This window comes from Osmerus eperlanus, chromosome 18 (assembly GCF_963692335.1).
Source record: "Osmerus eperlanus chromosome 18, fOsmEpe2.1, whole genome shotgun sequence".
NCBI classification, from domain to species: Eukaryota; Metazoa; Chordata; class Actinopteri; order Osmeriformes; family Osmeridae; genus Osmerus; species Osmerus eperlanus.
Window position 1 is genome coordinate 5762816 of NC_085035.1, and position 19766 is coordinate 5782581.

Consider the following 19766-nt stretch of genomic DNA (forward strand, 5'->3'; position numbering starts at 1 on the left):
AGAATGAGAGAGAGACAGAGACAGAGAGAGGGGGGCTAAGGGAAATGTAATAGACACATGGGTTTCCAACTTCATTTCCGTTTGGATTTGGGGGGGAAATCTGTTGCAATATACGCGGGTGATTAGCGACGTGTCCAAAGATCCCGACAGGCCCAGTGTTTCCCAGGCTCGAGGAGCGGGCGGATCAATGCTAATCGTGTCCTCAGCCTAGAGAGGGGCTTTTCCTCCCAGCAGGATCCATAGGATTTAGGCCACGGGGGTCCGTGTGCGGCCTGAGCCTGTGTCTCTCTGTGCAGGGCTGTGTCTACCTGCTCTGTCTGCCCCCCCCCCCCCACCCCCGACAGTAGGGCCACCCCCCCCCCTCCTCCTCCCTGGTGCGATGCCAGCTATGGGCCTGCTCCCTGTCGCTCCCCCCCCCCCCCCCGTCACCCTGAAAACACCACCTGAACCGCTCTCTCTCTGTCTCTTCTCTCTCTACCCGTTTCTTTTCATCATTGAAAGCGTTCGTTCGCAGCACCGTTCTCCATTTCAGCTCAAAGGTTTTGAAAAGAAGGAGTTTTATTTGCCAATAATTTCCAGAAGGTTAAGAATGTTTTTAAGGATGGTTGGTTATTTTTTCCTTTTCTTTTTTTTTTCTTTTTGTGTGTTGCTTTTTGCTGCGACCCCCCCTTTCACCATTTGTCTGTTTTCAGTCCAGTCGTGGTTAGTCTAGGAGCCCAGCTGGACTAGCAAACAATTAAGTTTACTAGATGACTGGGGACCTGGGCTATGGCAAGTGTGAGGGAATTGCAGGCAGTGTCGGCTCAAGGCTCTATTGTCTGAAAATGTCATTGCGCGACATATGCTAACACGGTAACTGAAACCACAAGAGCACAGTTAAATGACAGTAAACCACCCAGGCCACATAAAACCTGCAGCGGCCATGCCTCCTTCAAATGCAATAAACTAGCAATTTGTCTTCATAATTAAAATAATGGATGAAAAATACACAAAAAAACATGGTTATTCCATAACCAACCCAGCAGGAAAAAATATGCTTAATACTTTATTTATTGCACACCAATGAGACCATAACCGTTTGAATGTCCCTGTGCTGGGGTATTAAACACACATAAAAACACAACTGGACTTGGACTTGTCATTTTGTGACATTCTGTCCCAGTTAGACTAATCAAAGAACAATAACTCCTTCATCAGAAGCAGTCAAATAATACCCCCTCCTTTTAAAATGCCTACTCATTACCTCGAATTAATGTTACAAAAATTAATGGAGAAATAAATTAAGGCCTAGCTGTGGGCACATATAAGTGGAAAAGGAGATGCAATATCGAAATATTCTGTCCAAATAACAGATGATTAAATAATAATGTGTCAGTGCAGACGCTAATGAACAGGTATAGAAATAAGACATGAGAAAAGAACAAAACCATGTGTTCTATACTAGGTGTTACATGCTATAGTGTCCTAGACATCCGAACCTGACTAACACATTCATCAGACAAAAGCCGGTGGCAGTGGAAGCGAGAAGCTGGGCAGAGGGGCAGTACCGACAGAAGCCTGTAGGGGGCAGAATAGCTCATGGAACAGCTTCCCGGCACTCATGAGGGATTACATCCCTATTGTGTCTTCTGCTAGACCTAACTTAATTTAATTAACGCTGTCGACTTTAAACAAAATCAGATATGAACTCGGAAGAACAGAAATAGTCAGTGCAGATGATACAGAGGGCCTGACTGAAACTCTCACCATGGCAAATGTGAATCCAATTAGTTATATATTGCCAGTGGACCCTGGAAGACAACTGACATTCACTGCATCCATAATCTAAGGTGTTCACTTACTACACAAAATTCAATCACCACAAGTTATCAACATTGTGTGTGGACCCCCAGTCATGGTCTAATCTGTGACACATGTAGGCCTACATGTTAGAAAGGCAATGAGGTCGTTCTCAATACCAATATCTTCCGTTCCTTTTTTGGCTGTGCAACAAATATTAAACAAGATTCAAATCCAATTGTTATCAATTCAGTAAGAATATGTATGAATTGCTAGTGTCATTCAGAATAACATTCTGTTACTGACAAACAAAAGAAATACACTATGGACACTAATTAGACACTATGGATAAAACTTTTGATATCTTTTTTTTTTTTTAACAGCAGACAAAAATATCAGATGTAAATTTGGAACTAGGAGGCAAAAGTAAAGCATGGCATCATCTTTCTAATGTGAGCTGATTTTCAATTGATTAGCACATCAGGCTCAGGTCTCTCTCTCAAGTGACGAGGTAATTGTTCTCTAAGAAAATCAACTTCAAAAACACATTTTGGAACATAATAAACACTTGAGAGGAATGGAGAGGGGAGAGAAAAACAACATTTATTAAAGGCATAGATTATAATTTAGAACAATAAATAAATGAAGGTGCAGGTGTCGAACGTCCCTTACATGTGTCTAATTTTGACAATTTTGAATGACGTACCGAGTTCTGTGATCCATGTTGTGATCCATGCAGATTTCTAAAGACAGATTATTTCAATACTGCCAACGTATGCGGCTTTCACAGCTTGCAGTCCAATTCAACAGTATTATATTTTAGAATTTCATCAAATCAACCTATGAAATAAATGTATATTTAATTTGAAAACTGCCCTGTGTTATTGGTAATGAGAAATGTATGTCTTAAATTGACTTTTTAATATGAAAACAGATTGAAGTATAATATAGACTTAATTCAACACACTAAATGGAGGATTGTAAAAAAAATGTAAAACTGGGCAAAATATGTACAAAACTGTACATTGGTTTTACATAATTAATTAATGAATAGAATAGATTTTAAACATAAAACACTTCATTTGTAATGAGAATTATCTATCACAAGCTTTTATCAACCTGCATTGAATGCTTAAGGTAACATTTATTCAGCTGAAAACTCAAAATGTTTGTAATATTTCTTGAACCATGTGAGCGGTATGATATTAACTGCCAAGTGCGAAAAAATAAACGTCACAAATGCCAAAAACAATTCAAGAAAATGTTCTCGAAAAATACAAGAGATGCCCAGAGAGAACGAGCGTGTGACAGCTTAAAAGCGCGTTTTCAAAGTCCAGGCCTTCTCAGGCTAAATCCAGGCCAACATTACATACAAGAACAAAAATGTCAACAGTCAAATAAGTCTTCGGTAGCCTGGAAGACACGGAACACCTGCCACAGACACACCACAGTCTCTCACGCCTTCGTTTCCCAATCAAACAATCGAATCTCTGACCTATTTACCTGACGACCCAATTTAATAACCGTACACATTTCAATTGGGAGAGGAAGTATCTTATCACATCCATTGACACAACACAAAAGATTGGAGAGGGAAAAAACTGGTTTTCCTCGGTGTGTCTTTGGAAGATTTTCTCCTTCCTCTTTTTCTCACCAGTGAGTGAAACCAAGGACAATACAGCAGTAGCCTACTCTGGGCTAGTCTCCCACAGAGCTTAGAGACTGCAGCATAGACTGCCTTGACAAGCCATACATTCTAGCATCATTAACTTCCAATTAACTAGTTAAGTCCCGGCAATAGCCGCCTCGCCATACAATGTCCTCTTGCAGACGTAGCTTCTGAAAAGCAAGCCGCCTCTGCTCCTCTCAAGTAACTAAAACAACAGCCCCATAGTATGTCTTAGGTCCGTGGACGAAGAGGTAACATGTGGAGCGCAGTGGGAAATGCAATGGAGGAAATAAGTGCACCGTGTCATACTGTACATAGCACAATACCAGGATGAAAAAATCCTACCTGGTTAGGATAAAACAATCCTCTTCCGAGGATTCCAAATGACAAATAATCTAGCCCAAATATCTCCAACGATATCAGTCTAGGTTCAACATTGAAAAGAGCATATCACTTACTGAAGAAGGTAAACCTGGAGGAACTTTCCGGACTTTCTTTGTCTGGACCTCTGAAAACCAAAAAGAAAATGACAATTAAACAAATAAGTAAGGACTTGTCAAAAAAGTATTCATCTGATTCCCACGACAAGTCGGACAAATAAATGGCAAATGGAAACCACAAAACCAAAATGAAAGAACAGCTTTATAGTGGGTCTGTCAAAAGAGAACAAGAGGCATTAATGTGTTTTCCTTTCAGGGTTCGAACCAAGGAGAAAGGCTTGATTCTCTTATGGAAGAAAAGGAAGGTGAGACTAGGTGATAGAATTGAAAGGGATTGGAAATTGGCCCAGAGAATATACCAACTCTCAAGGTTACCACGACAAGGCCTGATGACAATTGTCAACGTATTCACTTCGCTGTATCCTCTTTTTACAATTTCATTTCAGCGACATGATAGAGGCCTTGGGTTTAGAACGAAGAGAAAAAAAAAATCACCAGTCTAAACAGACACTATTTGGTTGGAATCTAAAGGTTGTCTGTCATTCATTTGTCCCCATTTATTAAAAATAAAAAAGGTATTAACAAAGGCCTCAGTGTCAATTTGTAGGGCCGTTTTCCGTGACGCTTGAATACAGTTGGATATGATAAATCCGATTCATGTTGGCTTTTATTACATTTGCACAAAAAAAGTGGCAAGTGACTGATGTCTATTGTGACGGAGGGAATTCTCCGGAATCGTGTATCTACCGTGCTGTATGGAGTGCAACGAGTCACTTCTATCATCCACACGTTCCCCAAGCACTCAACCTACGACACCCATAGGGACTGCTCCGATGATGAGAAGGCCGAGTGTATTTGACTGGGTGGCGGGTGGCAGGAGGAGGATAGAGAGACTGGGAAGGGCCACGGGGAGAGCTCACCCATAGGGTCCATGTGTAGGGGTCTCCGTCGTGGATTGCTGCTGTAGTGCTGGTAGTACTGGGCGCCTGGCTTGGTGGGGGAGGTTGCCCCCGGGCTCCCCATCCCCATCTCCCCCCCCAGCATGCTGGGCTAGAACACACACACAGGGCAGACACACGGTCAGAAGGACTTGATCAATGCAGCCTATTTCAAGTATCGCTGGTGCTCTACAATGCTGGCCGATGTGCTTTCCGAGCAACAGTGGATAGTTCCGGAGGAAAGGATGTTCAGAAATCTTAAAGGCTGTGCGGTGGACATGTAAGACAAATGTTGAGATGAAAAAAAAAAAAATCTGTACAGGTAAGGTAACAGTGTCAGTTTGCCATCTGTGATCATTTTGAAAATCCACCTAAATCAAGGAGAATTCCCATTAGACATGTTAAAATCACAAAAGACAGGTGTTGGAATAATAAGACGCAAAAAAATAACACATTCCCACATGTCAGATATTCATAAATAACAATGTAATAGAATCCACGTGAAAGACATACAATATCCAGGTTTAATTGACAACAAAATAACAAATCTGTAATGACTATTGAGTCTGTTTTGAATTTTAAAAATTACCTTCGCCTTAGCAGAAAAGAAAACCACAAGTGTTAGAATTCCAAAACAATGTTGAAATCACAAAAGTAAAAAATGCCTAATTACCTCAACGAGAACAGTGTAATAGTGTCCATGTCAAGAGGTCCAGAAACTGACGCAGACGCTAACTTCTGTGGGGGAGTTGGAACTACTGCCTGGAGAGAAGACCAAACTCAAGGAGCCATATCTCCTGCTTAAACTTTGCCTGCCTAACATTGTCCTCTTAATTGAGTTAAATTATTCAGTAACAACAAGTGCGTGAAGGTTCGTCAACTTCTATGCCAGAGACGTGGGACAAAAAATAAATAAACTAACAGCAGTGTCCTGCTGGGAAGAGAGGAGAATCGTGAAGTGACACGCAGGGAAATTCCCCCAAACTTTATCGATACCTCGAGTTACCTTCCGCGGGAACCAATTAATGTAGTTGATAAAGTACAGAAAAAGTGTTTGCCCTAATCTGAATTCCAATCACTGAGCCTCTCACAACAGACTTAGTAATGCTTCACTAGAACCCCATTCACATGCAAAACAGCCTAAATAGGCCAATTACAAGGCTGCTCCCGACTCCCCGTTAACCCACGGAGAGCTGAGAGGATCTCAGGGCCTTTCGCCTGCTTAAAACAAAAGGACCCTTGTCTTCAAAAAGTCAGTCATAACCACCCCCACCCCCCAACCCTGTGCTCTCTTGTATTTAAGAAGAGTATTTGGGTGGGGTGGACAGGGAGGGTGGACGGGGAGGGTGGACGGGGTCGTGTGGGGGGGTTCCCACTAAAACAAAAGTGGCGCATTGTCTCCCACAGGCACTTTCTCAAGGCCCGCGTCACCCGGGCAACTTGGCCGGCGACGGAATTCTCATGCCCGCTCCTCCCGCCGCCCAATTTTCCGGGAGCTGACGAGCTGTGCCCAGCTGGCAGCCAGCGCCGATATTAACAAAGATAAATGACCAGGCACCTGAACACCACCAGAAGCCTCCCCGTGAAGAATTAAGACTCCAGTCTTGGCATTTCTAACAGAGAGAAGGTATGGCTACTTGGGCACCAAATGATGATTACCAAAAGGAGAAGACATTAAGGTAATTGCAATAAATGCCGTTGGAATAAAGAAAAAAAGAGGAATGAACATAAAAAAGCACTGACGAAAACAGGCAACGCGTCTCCTGATGCCAGTAGTCATGTCATCAGGCTGCGAATGACATGCCCAACCCAAACAGGAAGTGAGACGGCAGACCAGAGTCAGCTGGAGGCTGGGCCCCTAGAGAATGAAACACGGTTCCAAGAAGCCCTCTGGGATTTTTGCCATTGGGGAGTAGGGTAGGTGGGCAAACCTACTGCTTTAGAGGATCAACCAAAGCTGAGTGTTTGATTGTGTAGCGTGTGTGCAGATGGATATAAGCGCTTGAACCAAGGTGAGAATACACAGCTACTCCTACTCGTGTAGCCACAGAGGCTATCCAGCTAGCTGTTTGGCTATCCAGCGGCACATGTTCGACAGTGTGGTCCCCTCCACCCACCTCCACGCCTCTTCCCTCACCCCCCCCTCTGGAGGTTGGGGGGAAATTGATGGCATCCGAGCATTCTCTGTAGTCACGCGAGGGGTGGGGGGGTGGGGAGGTCGGGGTAGCAGGGGCAGGCAGACTTGAGGCCGGAGAGGGGGCGGAGAGAGAGAGAGAGAGGCTGGAGGAGGGGGCCGAGGTGGGGCGGGCGGCGGGTGAGGGGGGCGGGATGCAGGAAGGAGTCATTAATTATGAGGAAGTGCTGGCGAGGCACGGCGCACCTGTACGCTGGCTCCAGCTGACTCACACACCAGCCCGCCGACCAGAATGCACACACACGCACACAATCGCACACGCACAAACACACATCTATCCAGAGGGAGGGAGGGAGGGAGGGAGGGAGGGAGGGAGGGAGGGAGGGAGAGAGAGAGAGAGAGAGAGAGAGAGAGAGAGAGAGAGAGAGAGAGGGAGAGGGTGGGAGACAGACAGAGAGGGTGGGGAGGCAGCGAGGGAAAGAGAGGCAGAGAGAGGTGGGAGAAAGAGAGGGAGAGAGACAGAGAGGGGGCGGAAGGTGGAGAGAAAAAGAGAGAGAGCATGAGAGAGAGAGAGAGAGAGAGCATGAGAGAGAGACAGAGAGCATGAGAGAGCATAAGAGAGAGACAGAGAGAGAGAGAGAGAATGAGAGAGCTGCCCCGGGGCTCTGCTCCCTAACTCAAACCAGCAGCAGCAGCAGCAGCAGCAGCTCGAGCACACAGGGGGGAGAGCCACTCAGCTCACAGAGGAACACAGCAGACACTCCTGCAGCCTGGAGCAACCCAAGCCGCCCCACACGGAGCACAGTCCAAGCCCAGCCCAGCCGCCGGACCAGACACCCCTCGCCCACACACACGACACACACCGCGGAAGGCGAGAGGGCAGGTGCTAGGACCATGCGTCGAGTCACGGGACAGGGGCGGTGCTGTGTCGGTAGACTGACCGGCGTGGCAGGAAACACCTGGTTCGACACCTGACGTCACAAACCACACAGTGCTCCCAGATGGACCCGACCGGTCCTGTGGTACGGCTATGGATGGCATGGTTGGAATGGCTTTGGGCCCACTTGACACACATGCAAATACGCGCTCGCACGCACCCACACACACACACAGCCGAAAGGGAGTGCGTTCTCTCTCTCTCGAGTGGCTGTTTCCCCTTCCCCTCTGGCATGTGGTGGTGGAGCCGCCTGCCATCCGAAAGCAGTTCGGCGCGCTTCGCCTTAATTAGCTATCACGCTCGGGTTGACAAATAAATAGCAATCATTTAAGAACACTTAAAAAAGAATCAGACAGCACATTACACCTCGCCGTATCTGTCGACTTCTGCAACCAATTAAGCAAGCCAGCGCAGGGCTCCGGCACAAGACTGCTATATGTATCCCAGATTTTCCTAGAGGGGAGAGAGAGAGACAGGCAGAGAGAGAGAGAGAGAGAGAGAGAGAGAGAGAGAGAGAGAGAGAGAGAGAGAGAGAGATAGAGAAAAAGAGAGAAAGAAAAAGAGAGAGAGAAAAAGAGAGAGAGAAAAAGATACCAACCATTCAGCCAGCCACAGCTGTGTATAGTTTGGAATCCAGGCTGTTGAGGCCAGACAATCAAATGTGACGGTGTGTGAGAGTCGGTGTGCCAGCGAGGACTGTCACAGATGCACCTGTAGAGCATACATCTCTTGTTATCCTCCCAAGAAGAGCTAGGGTACTGCATAGCCCGAGCACAGCCTTCAGGCGATGAATGGACAACAACAAGAGTTCTGAAGACGTCTAGCCCAGTCCCTCCGATTCAGAACCAGGACCCTGACTTAACAACCGTGACCTGCGCTTCCCATACAGAGATGTACTATTCGGGACACGCATGCTGGAACATGTGGAAAACGAAGGACAGAATGACAATTCTAGAGAGGAGGCAATGCAAAACACACACACACACACAGGCACACAGACACCCACATAGACACACACACACACACATCAGAAGCCATGGCAGCACATCAGGAATGTTCTAGTGCTGGAGCGAGTCCTCTTCAGAGGAGTAGGCGGGGGTGACAGCTCCACAACGTGGGCCTCTCCCCCCCCCCCCACCCTGACAGCTCAGTTCTGTTCCCCATCCACAAACAGCTGTTCCCCACTGCACAAAGACAACCCGCTGTTTGATGTGGCAACATCAGAGGAGGAAAGGGTTAACGCGGGCCCGGGCTGTGGGGGGGGGGCGGCCCGCTTATCACTCATCTCCGTGGGGATGACCCGACGCACGCGCTCTGACACCCCCCGCCACTCCTTCCATCATCTGCCCTGCGACGCCCAGCCCCACCAGAGGAGAGTCTGAGGTGTGTGTGTGTGTGTGTGAGGGGTGCGTGTGGTACCTTGCAGAATGTGACATGAGTTAGTCAAACTCGGAACGAAAGACTTGCTTACTGGATACCACACACACACACACAGACAGACACACACAGACAGACAGAGGCAGTCAGCCTGTCATACCAGCTGACACAATCAGACATATTGAGTCAGACAGGCCCATTTACATGTAAACACACAAGAGGCAGGCAAAATCCGACACACACACACACACAACCCAACCCCAACACAGGCACATAGACCGACACAATACCGTATAAATGACTCCAACTCTAGTTTTTTGTTTTTTTTGGGGGGGGGGGCAGCGAATGCTTCGATCAATAACAAAATAAAATAATCTGCTTATTGGTGCTGGCAGATGTGACTACATTATGCCAGAGCGGGAGTCTCGGGGGAGGGAACACAGTGGATCTTCAAACTGGAAAGCAGCTGTTGCGAAGGAAACATCATACCACACACATGTTCCTGAGGTAAACGCGCAGAATAATAACAAGCATGTAGAGTGGAGAGGAGAGGAGCTGTCCAAGGCCAGCTGGCCGACATTGAGGCTTGACGCCGGCCGGCCCCCTGGACGTCACAAATGGCTGACTGACTGGCTGGCTTCTGGATGGATCCGGAAAAAAATGGAATCCTAACCTCCACTACGACTGAGAGCTTCCGGGAGAGCGAGCGAGCGTCGGGTCGAAAAGAGGAACTTTCCAGGCTTCCGACTTCAACCATCGCTCCCGACGAGAGAATCTCACGGGCTGAGGGGCGGTGGAAGGAACGCGTGCGACGCGCGTACCGTGTACTGTACGTGTGGGAGTGCGCGTGTGTTTGTGGCATGTGCGAAGGTCTAAGTGCGAGTGGGCGGCTGCATGTGGATGCGTTTGTGTATATGTATGAGGGCCAGTGTGTGTGTGTGTGAGCCTGGGTGTTTGCGTGTGTGTGTGTGTGTGTGTGTGTGTGTGTGGACGGCGGGGGGTCCTTGCTGACGGCGCCTCCACAGCGTCGCCCGGGCCAGAGAGAGGAAGAAGCACAGACGACCATGACGAAAGGTGACGGAGGCTGTTCCCTGTTCCGCCCCCACGCCAACCTCCCACTCCTGCTCTCCCCCCCCCTCCAACACCGCCGCCACCACCTCTCATCACCGCCAGCGAGCAGTCACACGGCGACCTGTCCCAGAATCCTTTGCTCGGAGGTCACTGTTAATCCCCGCCCCTGTCAGCCCTCCTGACGGCCCCCGGCGCCACTGTCATCCCTTTCGAACGAAAGCGCCGGTTATCACCGCGGCGACCGCCTGCCACTCCGCCAGCCACACCTGCCAAAATCGCCGCGTCGTCCGTCACCGCGGCAAACACTATGGTAAAACCATGTGATAGCGTATGGTTGGTGAAAGCAGACATTCTTAAGCAGAGGATCTTATTGCACAGTGCACAGATTCTTGGTATATGCCACCCTGACAAGCTGTCACTACGCAAACTCACAAGACAAGCACACACACACCACACACAAATCACAGCCATTGAATAGAACTTGTCCCGAAGCTTGCTTTACACTACCATATGTGATACCATACCATCCGAGACCGGCAAAAGCTACGAGTGTTCATTAACGAATGCCTCCCCGGCTGACGTTCTAACTGTAGTACGTGCGACTGCAAGTGTGGGAGCTCGCGTGTGACACGGCGCGATTTGTCTACCTCCAGTGAAAGCTGGAGCCTGTCTCAACAGGAAGTCGTGTGGGATGCGCTCTCAGAGAACAGCAGGTGAAAGAGGAAGTAAGGCCTACAGGCAGTGTCTTCCACGGCGCTGGCAGGGTCCCACCTCGTTCGCATGTTCCAGGCGTCTTTTGGCGGTTGTGCTCTTGACAACAGGCAATTAACGCTCTGACACACCACAGAAGACAAAAGATACGCTTCCAAAAAATAAAATAAAACGGATACAGAAGGTGAATGCTACATTAATAGTGTACATTTTGCCCTTTTGTGCTCATCGCTTGCCACTCGTTTACTCTGGACAAGGTACCAAAATCTACAAATATAGTCTGAACTATATAGAAAAAAAACATTTATATCATTCAGCCAAATCGTCCAAAATGTAATAAACCTCGGTTTGAATCTCTTTTTCAAGGGAGACCTGGTCAAGAAAGGCAGCAGAACAGCATTCAAAAGCTACATTGACTCACAATTCACAGTACCTACATGAAAACGTCTTCCAAGACATGTAAACAGCTAAATAATCCAGCCAATGGGAAAACAGCAACCCTCCTTCAGGAGGAACCAGGAAGTCCCTAAGTGGTCCTAGCAGGGCCTCACCGCAGAGTCTTTTGTAAGCTGTGCCATAATGTGTAGGCCTTCGCCTACATGTTATATTCTAATGAATACAAATCAGTGCCTAAACATTAATATATAATTATGTTTTAGGCTTGAACGAAATGTATACATAGCCTGGCTCAATTGACAACCGATTCTATAGAGCAGCATGGAATCTGGCCAATGGCAGAGGAGGAGACTTCCTCTTGACACACACTCAATTTTCGTCTCTCTCAGCCAAGTGGGCCTGTATTTCCTCCTTGCACCTTATTGGCCGGGGTCCGCAACCAATGAGAATGGCTTGGCATCGCTGCAAGGAGAGTGGAGGACGGGCAGGATGCTGTGAAAATGCCTCGGCTCGCCTGTCCCTGCAGTCCTTCGCCTCGACCCACTATATTTTTTAGGAACCATATCCCAGGCAGAAGGCTCCCCCATACAGGAACTGAAGGCCTTCTAGTGTAGTGTGTGTGTGTGTGTGTGTGTGTGTGTGTGTTGGGAGGGGGGGGTACAGTCACTGGCCTCCACACTGTCAAATCCCTCCCTCAAATGTTTTTACTATTACTATTTTGTAGTAAGACATCTCATTGTTGACTCATGGTCAGAAGGCCATGTTAAAACGCTGGCTGTTGCTATGTTCTTCTCCCTAGTTACACCATGTGGGAAGGAGCTCCAGCAAAAAAAAAAAAAAAGCCCCAAAATCTAAACATCCATCGTCAGCAATGAATCAATGATTGGCTATTTAGTGTCAGCTGTTCACGTCTGAGGAAATATCGATTGGAGGGAATGGACGTCTTGATTCATGAAATCGTGAAGATGTCATTCATAAAGGACCACTCAAGGCCCTCCATAAGCAGACTGGCAGGGACATGCCAAGCAACACCACAAAAGAAAGGGGCCCACTAACAACAGCTGAAAAGCAGGACTGAGACTTCCCACAAACTTTGAGAAGGAAGCGACAAACTTCGGCTCTCTGTAGTCCTCCAGCTCTCTGTCCACAAACGCTTGGTTGATCAGCGCTGACGTTTCATTAAGGATATAGTATTTACTTTCCAAACAGATTCGCTCGCATGACTTTGATGGGACTGGGAGGTCAACAGACTTGTAATAAGGTAAGCACTGCTAGACAGACCAGATTTTGCAGGATAGAATAGTTTTGTGTACTTTTTTTTAACACAACCTCATGTTTGGAAAGTAAAGTGTAGAACTTCATTTTGAATTTGGGGATTTCAGGATTTGGGCTAAAAGATATGGCACAGTTTTGTTTGGTTATTTTGGCATGTTTCTTTGGAAGGAGTAATGAGAAGCAGTAAGAGTTCTGAATCCCAAACAAGTTCCACAGAGCTTTGATTCACCAATCTGCTGCTGCTGTATTTCCTCCATTGCTCTCTAACCTAGCAAATGGAACCGCACCAACATTCGTAAAATCCAAACCTCCGTAATCATTCTTCCCAAACCGAAACATTTCCCTATTGGGAAAACCAAACTCGATTGGCGAAAAAGAAAGAAACAGTGATCGTTTTGTACTTTTAAGACTGAATCCAGATATCTGAACGCTGTTTGTCGTCGAGGAAGAACATCGGTATTGGTGTGTGAGAACACACCACACGGGGAAGAGCCAACGTCGCCTGCGCCGCTCTTCCACTTGGCTGCGATGTGAGTTAGGCTGTGAGCGAGCGCTTCTCCGTTCCAGCCAGCATACTTTACATACCAGTCCCCCTCCCTCCCCCCCATCTCATCTCATCCCTCCACCCACCCCCCCCCCCCCCCCCCCCCCAATCTTCCGCCGCGCACTTTAATAGGTAAATGCTAGCTCTAAGCTTCCCTCGCCTCACTGTCAGGGTCCAAAAGGGAGCCCTCAGCAGTTTCGGGGAGAGGAGTCGGAGCGCTGTGTGTGGGGGGTGGTGGAGGGGTGATGGGGCTGGGGGTGAAGGCTTTGCTCCACCAAATGACTACAAGTGCTGCCTCAGCTTGAGCCGAAGACCACAACTGATTTCTGGAGCGATAATAGAAATGTCGGCATGCTTTGATCTGGAGGGGGGGGGGGGGGGGGGGGGATCGTGTATATACACCCTCACCCCCCACCAGCACCACCACCACCACCAACCCCCCCACCCACACACACACACGGAACCACACTCTCGGCCCAATACACACCCGTAATACCATTACAGTGGGTGTATATATTTTTCTGCTTATGCAGACGGTTTGTCCCGCTGGCTGGCTGGGCTCAGGAGGCAGCCAGGACACGTTCGAGAACGCAGCCGACGATAAATCAAAGCGGATTGATGCCGCTGTTGAGTCATCAGGGCCCAGAAACACAGAAGAGGGCCTATTAACCATTGTCAACGCTTGTAAAACGGAGGTAAAAATGATAATGCTAAACAAACACAGTCAACAATAGTTTGCCATTAAGATGTAAATTAGCAGATGGGGCCATATAGCCGATAAGGCTTTTTACAAAGCAATAATATTGCATCAACCGAGACTTGTGAGTTAGGGATTGTTGTCTTTCTTTCTTGAGTTTCTGAAAGCATATGACCCTGCACATGAATGCATTAGGCTATATTAACTATGGTAGTAAACGAGAATATGATCTTTTCTGATTTTAATATCTGAAGGGAAAGAACTCTGATTCAGTTAGAAGCAACTCGAGACACTGGCGTAGATTACGAAAACATTTGAACACGGTCTATCCTACCATGTCTTTCACAATGTCTCTAAGCAACCTTAAGACAAAGGGGACTCCCATAGCTCATGCTTTCAACCAGACTGGTTTTCTTACCGTCAACAGTCTAACTTTGCCCCCTTCTCTATTCCTACCCAATGAATGCAACCTTCGTGCGACTGGCACACTTGGCATACGTCCCGGCGGAAAGACCACGATGGCAATGTCCAGAATGGGGTATGTGTCCATGGCAACATGGCGGTTTCATGTGCGGATCAATGGGACATGGGCACGACATGGGACACCCAGTGACGCCCACTATGGCCCTATTCCAATGCATGAAACAGTAACAGTTGTAAAAAAAAAAAATAGCATGCCCTTCGGACTTAAAGCAGATTCTCAAACCTAATAGAACTGGTAAACGTTAACACAGTGGGAACACATTCAGATTTCTTGTATTGGGACCATTTAAAAAGGAGAACTCTATAACAGACCACTGTTGCAAAACCATGGCATCACGCTCAGCTAAAGCACCCCAGTTGGCAGTGCTATAACTAATTAAAACTTCTCAGCGCTCAAAAAAACACACCCTTTGTCTATCGCAACCCTATTATTTCAAAGACGTGCAAGAATACATGTAAATATGACATTGTTCCCTTAATGTACAGTATTAAAAGGTCATAAAATGTTTAGATGGTACATAGAAAAACTAAACACACCAGTAAGATCTCTTAATTATCACTGAATAAATGCAAATCCAGATTCACTGGTGAAGAGATCAATGTACTTTTTTGCAGTAACCAATACACATTTGAGATGCTGATTACTTAGAAAACCACCTGTTGTTATCGACAGATGCTAGGAAAAGAAACAAAGGCTAACTTGAGACTGAATATTTAAAGAGATTTTTTTCTCTCCATCATAGTACCATATAAACTACCATTAAATACAGTGAACAGCAACAAAACCGAGTGTATCACATCACAAAGCGAGCTGATATTGGAATTTGGCAATTTGCTTCCATAGTTGTATCCGTCATGCACGCTGTACTGCACGGGTCAGTTTTGTGTTCGTATATATACAGTATACATGGACATTTCCTTTACCTGGTGGCAGCCGTGTGGGGTAGAGTCTCTCCCATAAGAGTAGGATCCTCTCTCTGTTTTACCTGGAGAACAAGGAGAGAGAGAACGTTACAATATAATCACTCTCTTTCTGTGGTGAAAAAGGTCACTAGTACGACCTTGAACAACGTGCTGTGGGGGGACAAGCATTCGGCTTCAAGGAGAAGCCCCCTCAGACTGATATCATGTCATGATTCCTGTCACATCTTCCCGGGGACAGTATGACCATTTTAGGTAGACCAAACAGCTCTGCTTGCTGGGGGTGTAAGGAATGCCACAATTCTGTTCCAGCTACGGTGGCATTCCTTTCCAAAGCACTTCCTATAGAACCAAACAAACATCAGGGACCTCACAGATCCACACACGCCACAAACCCATTCATGTGAACTACCCTTTATTCGTCATTTTTAGAAGATCTCTCAACTAATCACGGCAATCAATTCAGTATGATAGGTAAAGAGCATACGCTGTATTTTTTTCTTTTTTAAGAAATGAATGAGGGTTTAACGGATTATTTCATTCAGATTGCGATTGTTCCTCGAGGTTTATGTGGTTTGAACTCAGCCTGGTAGTAAATGTAGCAAATGCCTAAAACGTATCTTAGGTTGACAGCGGGATACAGTGTGGATTACCGAGTACGCTGACCCCACTAAGGACATTTCGACAGTAAATTGGGTATGTGTGAATGGGAGTGAAGGAGAGAGAGAGCTCTTCCCGATGCAACAAAGACCCGTAATCTCGTGCTCGTGGACCTGTGCGGCACCGTGGACGGCTGAATGGCTGTTCGGCGGTCTTAAGCTCCGCAGGATCGCTGCCAACTGCCTTACCTCGCGCACACACAAAGACGCCCACGTTTGAGAAGCTCGGAGATACACACACACGCGCGCGCGCGCAGAATGCACACGTGGATATGCGCGACACATAGGAAGACAGGTGCGTGCGCACACGTTGCGTAAGGGCTTTTTTTGCACACTTACTAGGCCATAGGAAAACGTTTAGTTGGCTAAATAATGACAAATCTCCCTGAATCCAAAATCCGAGCTAAAAAATACATGGGAAAGTACAATATGATGTAAATACAGCAACAATGTTTAAATCTATAATCTTGCCTTAGCGGCAAAGCTCAAAGTCCTTACGCAGCCGAGGATCTATTGACCTTTTCAACCCCTGTACTTCAAAGCAACCGAGAGCAGGACTACTACATAAACAAAAATCCTTGGTATTTTAATTTATTTGTAAGAGTACCAACGGATTTAAGGATTGGACCGGGAAACAGGCAAGTTCCAAAGGGTCAGACTGGAGTTCATGACCCCGACCACATTCTGTAAACTGTGTCACATATTGTCTGGCGCACACTAACAAAACTGGAGCACAGAATTTAATAAGCATGACACATTGCTAAATGTATCCTTAATAGATTAAATTCCATTTATTTATGATCTTAAAAAATATATATTTAAAAGAAAATAAATCCACTATTTCCACTGTTAACCATGAAAATGGGAGATAAATATCTCAGGGTAATTCTTATGAATGAAAGTATAAGCCTTTGATTTATTTATTTTATCATTTAAATTGAAAACTTTCATTGTAATATCACAATGATGTTTCACATTTGAACATAAACATATTTTCATCACTAACAATATGTTACACTGAATAAAACAACCCAAATCCTGCTGTTTAAAATGACTTATACGTCAAATGTCGTGACTTGGATAACCTATTTCGCAAGTGAACTCCATAAGCAATTTCGCTATCACATTGTCTTTGATATCCAGTGAACATGTCACACACTGGGAGGGAATGATCCCGCTTCCGTGGCACGCGCGGCGAGCGAGTGTTCCGAGGCACACGAGAGGTTTCCAGACTCGTCAGATGTGTCAGTGTGAACCCTTCCTCTGCCGGCCGAGGGACCCACACGGAGACACCAGCCCAGATGACACCACGGAGGCCGGGAGGACACGGCTCGGCCTCGCCACAGTAAGCTGTCAGTATCTGATGGACGCGAAGAACACATTGGAGGCGAACTGGGGGAACGCTGACAGTTGTCCGACAGTTTGCTATGTGACTGTCAGTCCGGCTCCAAAATGATTTGTTTACTTTGTCCGAGAGGACAGTGTTTGTGTGAAACTGGAGAACAAAATCTCTATCCCAGACGATACCGTTCGTATTAAGCGACACAAAGACGGCATGTCATACAAGGATAGGAGGGATTCCCATTAAGGACAATCATTTCAGAGTGATGTTGCTTGACAGGCAATACTTTTTTGAAAATTAGTCGGCAAATGGTCGTTCTTTTCCCTCTCTCTCTCTCTCTCTCTCTCTCTCTCTCTCTCTCTCTCTCTCTCTCTCTCTCTCTCTCTCTCTCTCTCTCTCTCTCTCTCTCTCTCTCTCTCATTCTCCCCCCAACAGGAAGACAAACATTGAATGCTTCCTACCTAAGAGAACTTTCTCACTCTTTAATACCCTTTAATTTCCCTGTCTCTCAAGAGTCCTGGTCTCTGAAGCAGGATTGTATTAGGTTTATGAGGTCCCAAAACTTAAAATGAGACTTTGGTATACAGTATAGTTTAGTAAAGAAAGGTAATTAATTCATTTAAATATTAAACTGAAAGTCGTTATTTTAAAATAATAAAACACTAATGCTTTGGCATAAATACGATTAGAAAAATACTGCTGCGGACAATTTCAACTTTTCAATCATGTATTGTGCCAATGTACCAATGCTGAAAATAACACTGAAACATGAGCAATATTCAACGTTCACATCAAGTATTTGACAGAAAACGTCTAAAAGTATCTCAAAGAACTGCATTTCGTATAATATATGAATGACATGCCACTTCTGAAACCACAGCATTTAAGTCAGAATGACGTCTGTTCCACCGGTCGCCTTTGTGTCTGTTACAGCCGTAAAGATATGGTGAGGACAGCAGAATGGAAAATTCAAAAGCGTCGTAAAACTAAGATACCCAACTTGCAATGCAGTTGCAAGGCTAAATTTGTTGAAATATATATAAGCAAAGGGCACATGTGGGCGGATGCTTCAGACAACTTAAGTGCTGGCTAATTAAAAAATAACAACGGTGCCACTCCACACATCTTTTGAAAGTTTGCGTATTATGAGGACCCATCGAATCCAGAGCGGATCAAAAAACACATTATTTAAGGTTTGACATTGTGATTCAATAGGATACATTGCACTGGAAAAAAAACACTAAGTGCGGTTTAAAAAAAAAGATCTAGAATCTGATGTGTTATTATTTATTATGATATTCTACTTACATTCTTCTGGAATGTGTACAAATATGCTTGCCTTTTTGTGTCTTTTTTAGCGTCTTGACAGACCTAGATTTGTACTCCTGTCTGCAGGCCAAACTGCTAACATTATGTAAGGATGTTTTTTCTTTAAGGTTAAATATACGTTACGGGGCAGCAGCATGAACACACAGAAGTGAGGATATTTGTTACACATGATCTCAATTGGTAACCCCATCTTTGATCTCGCTTAGTCTCTCTCTTAGTCTCTCTTTCCATACACATTCTACTTACTTCTTATTCATTCCTGGTAAAACCTAGTTGTAAAGTGTGGTTGTACAGGGCCAATGTAACCACTCTGGAGTCCATACACACGCTAACTATTCCTTTCTTTTGCGCAAGTGATACGTGAAAGTCCCTTTTTTCCCCCCTCGAATTTGAATATTTAGATGTGCCTCGCAGCCGTGCGTTCCGTTTGGTTGCTGTGAATGAAATTGTGACTGGCCAAATCAGTGTAACCACGGTCAGAGATAGATCGGGATGGAGAACGGGTCTGGTGAGAAGGGTTAAATAATCTATTCTTATTTCATGTGGGGGAGGATGGCTGAACTGCACAGACATGAATCATTCTTAGCAATTCAAGTGTTTCCATGACATCAATGGGCATCCTTCCAAAACTCTCCAGACAAAGTCTTAAAGGTACTGAGGGAAGCCACACAAGCCATGCTGGCTTCACAACACACCGACAGAATAAACAACAAAAAACACATAGCGCATAAAACAAAAAAAACAATGTCTCTCCAAGGAGGTTTTGCATTTTGTATTCAAAATTATTTTGGACTCGTTGGTGTACGAGCAACCATTAGAAAATGCTAGACAGGCATTGATTTCTTGGCACGGAGCAGCGTGAATATATCAAACGATAGACGAATAACCTACTGTACGTTATCGCCTGTGACATGATACATATCAATCTGTCAGTGTTTGTCAGCCTTTACATCATCAATACATTTGTCGTTTGTGATAGGCAGAGCGACGCGTCGGGGGAAAGCTATTGATAGGCAATAGTCAGAATCAAATCCGGGGGAATTAAAATTCAGTGGCAGCATTAC

General features: G+C 45.8%; 1 protein-coding gene across 1 annotated transcript in view; it reads right to left on the reverse strand.

Moving 5' to 3' along the window:
- Positions 1-19766, reverse strand: part of LOC134038939 (transcription factor 4-like) — a 107117-nt gene that overhangs the window by 46512 nt on the left and 40839 nt on the right. The window contains 3 exon segments of the mRNA XM_062484608.1: positions 3907-3956; positions 4809-4938; positions 15376-15437. Of these exon segments, the coding sequence (XP_062340592.1) occupies positions 3907-3956; positions 4809-4938; positions 15376-15437 (242 nt within the window).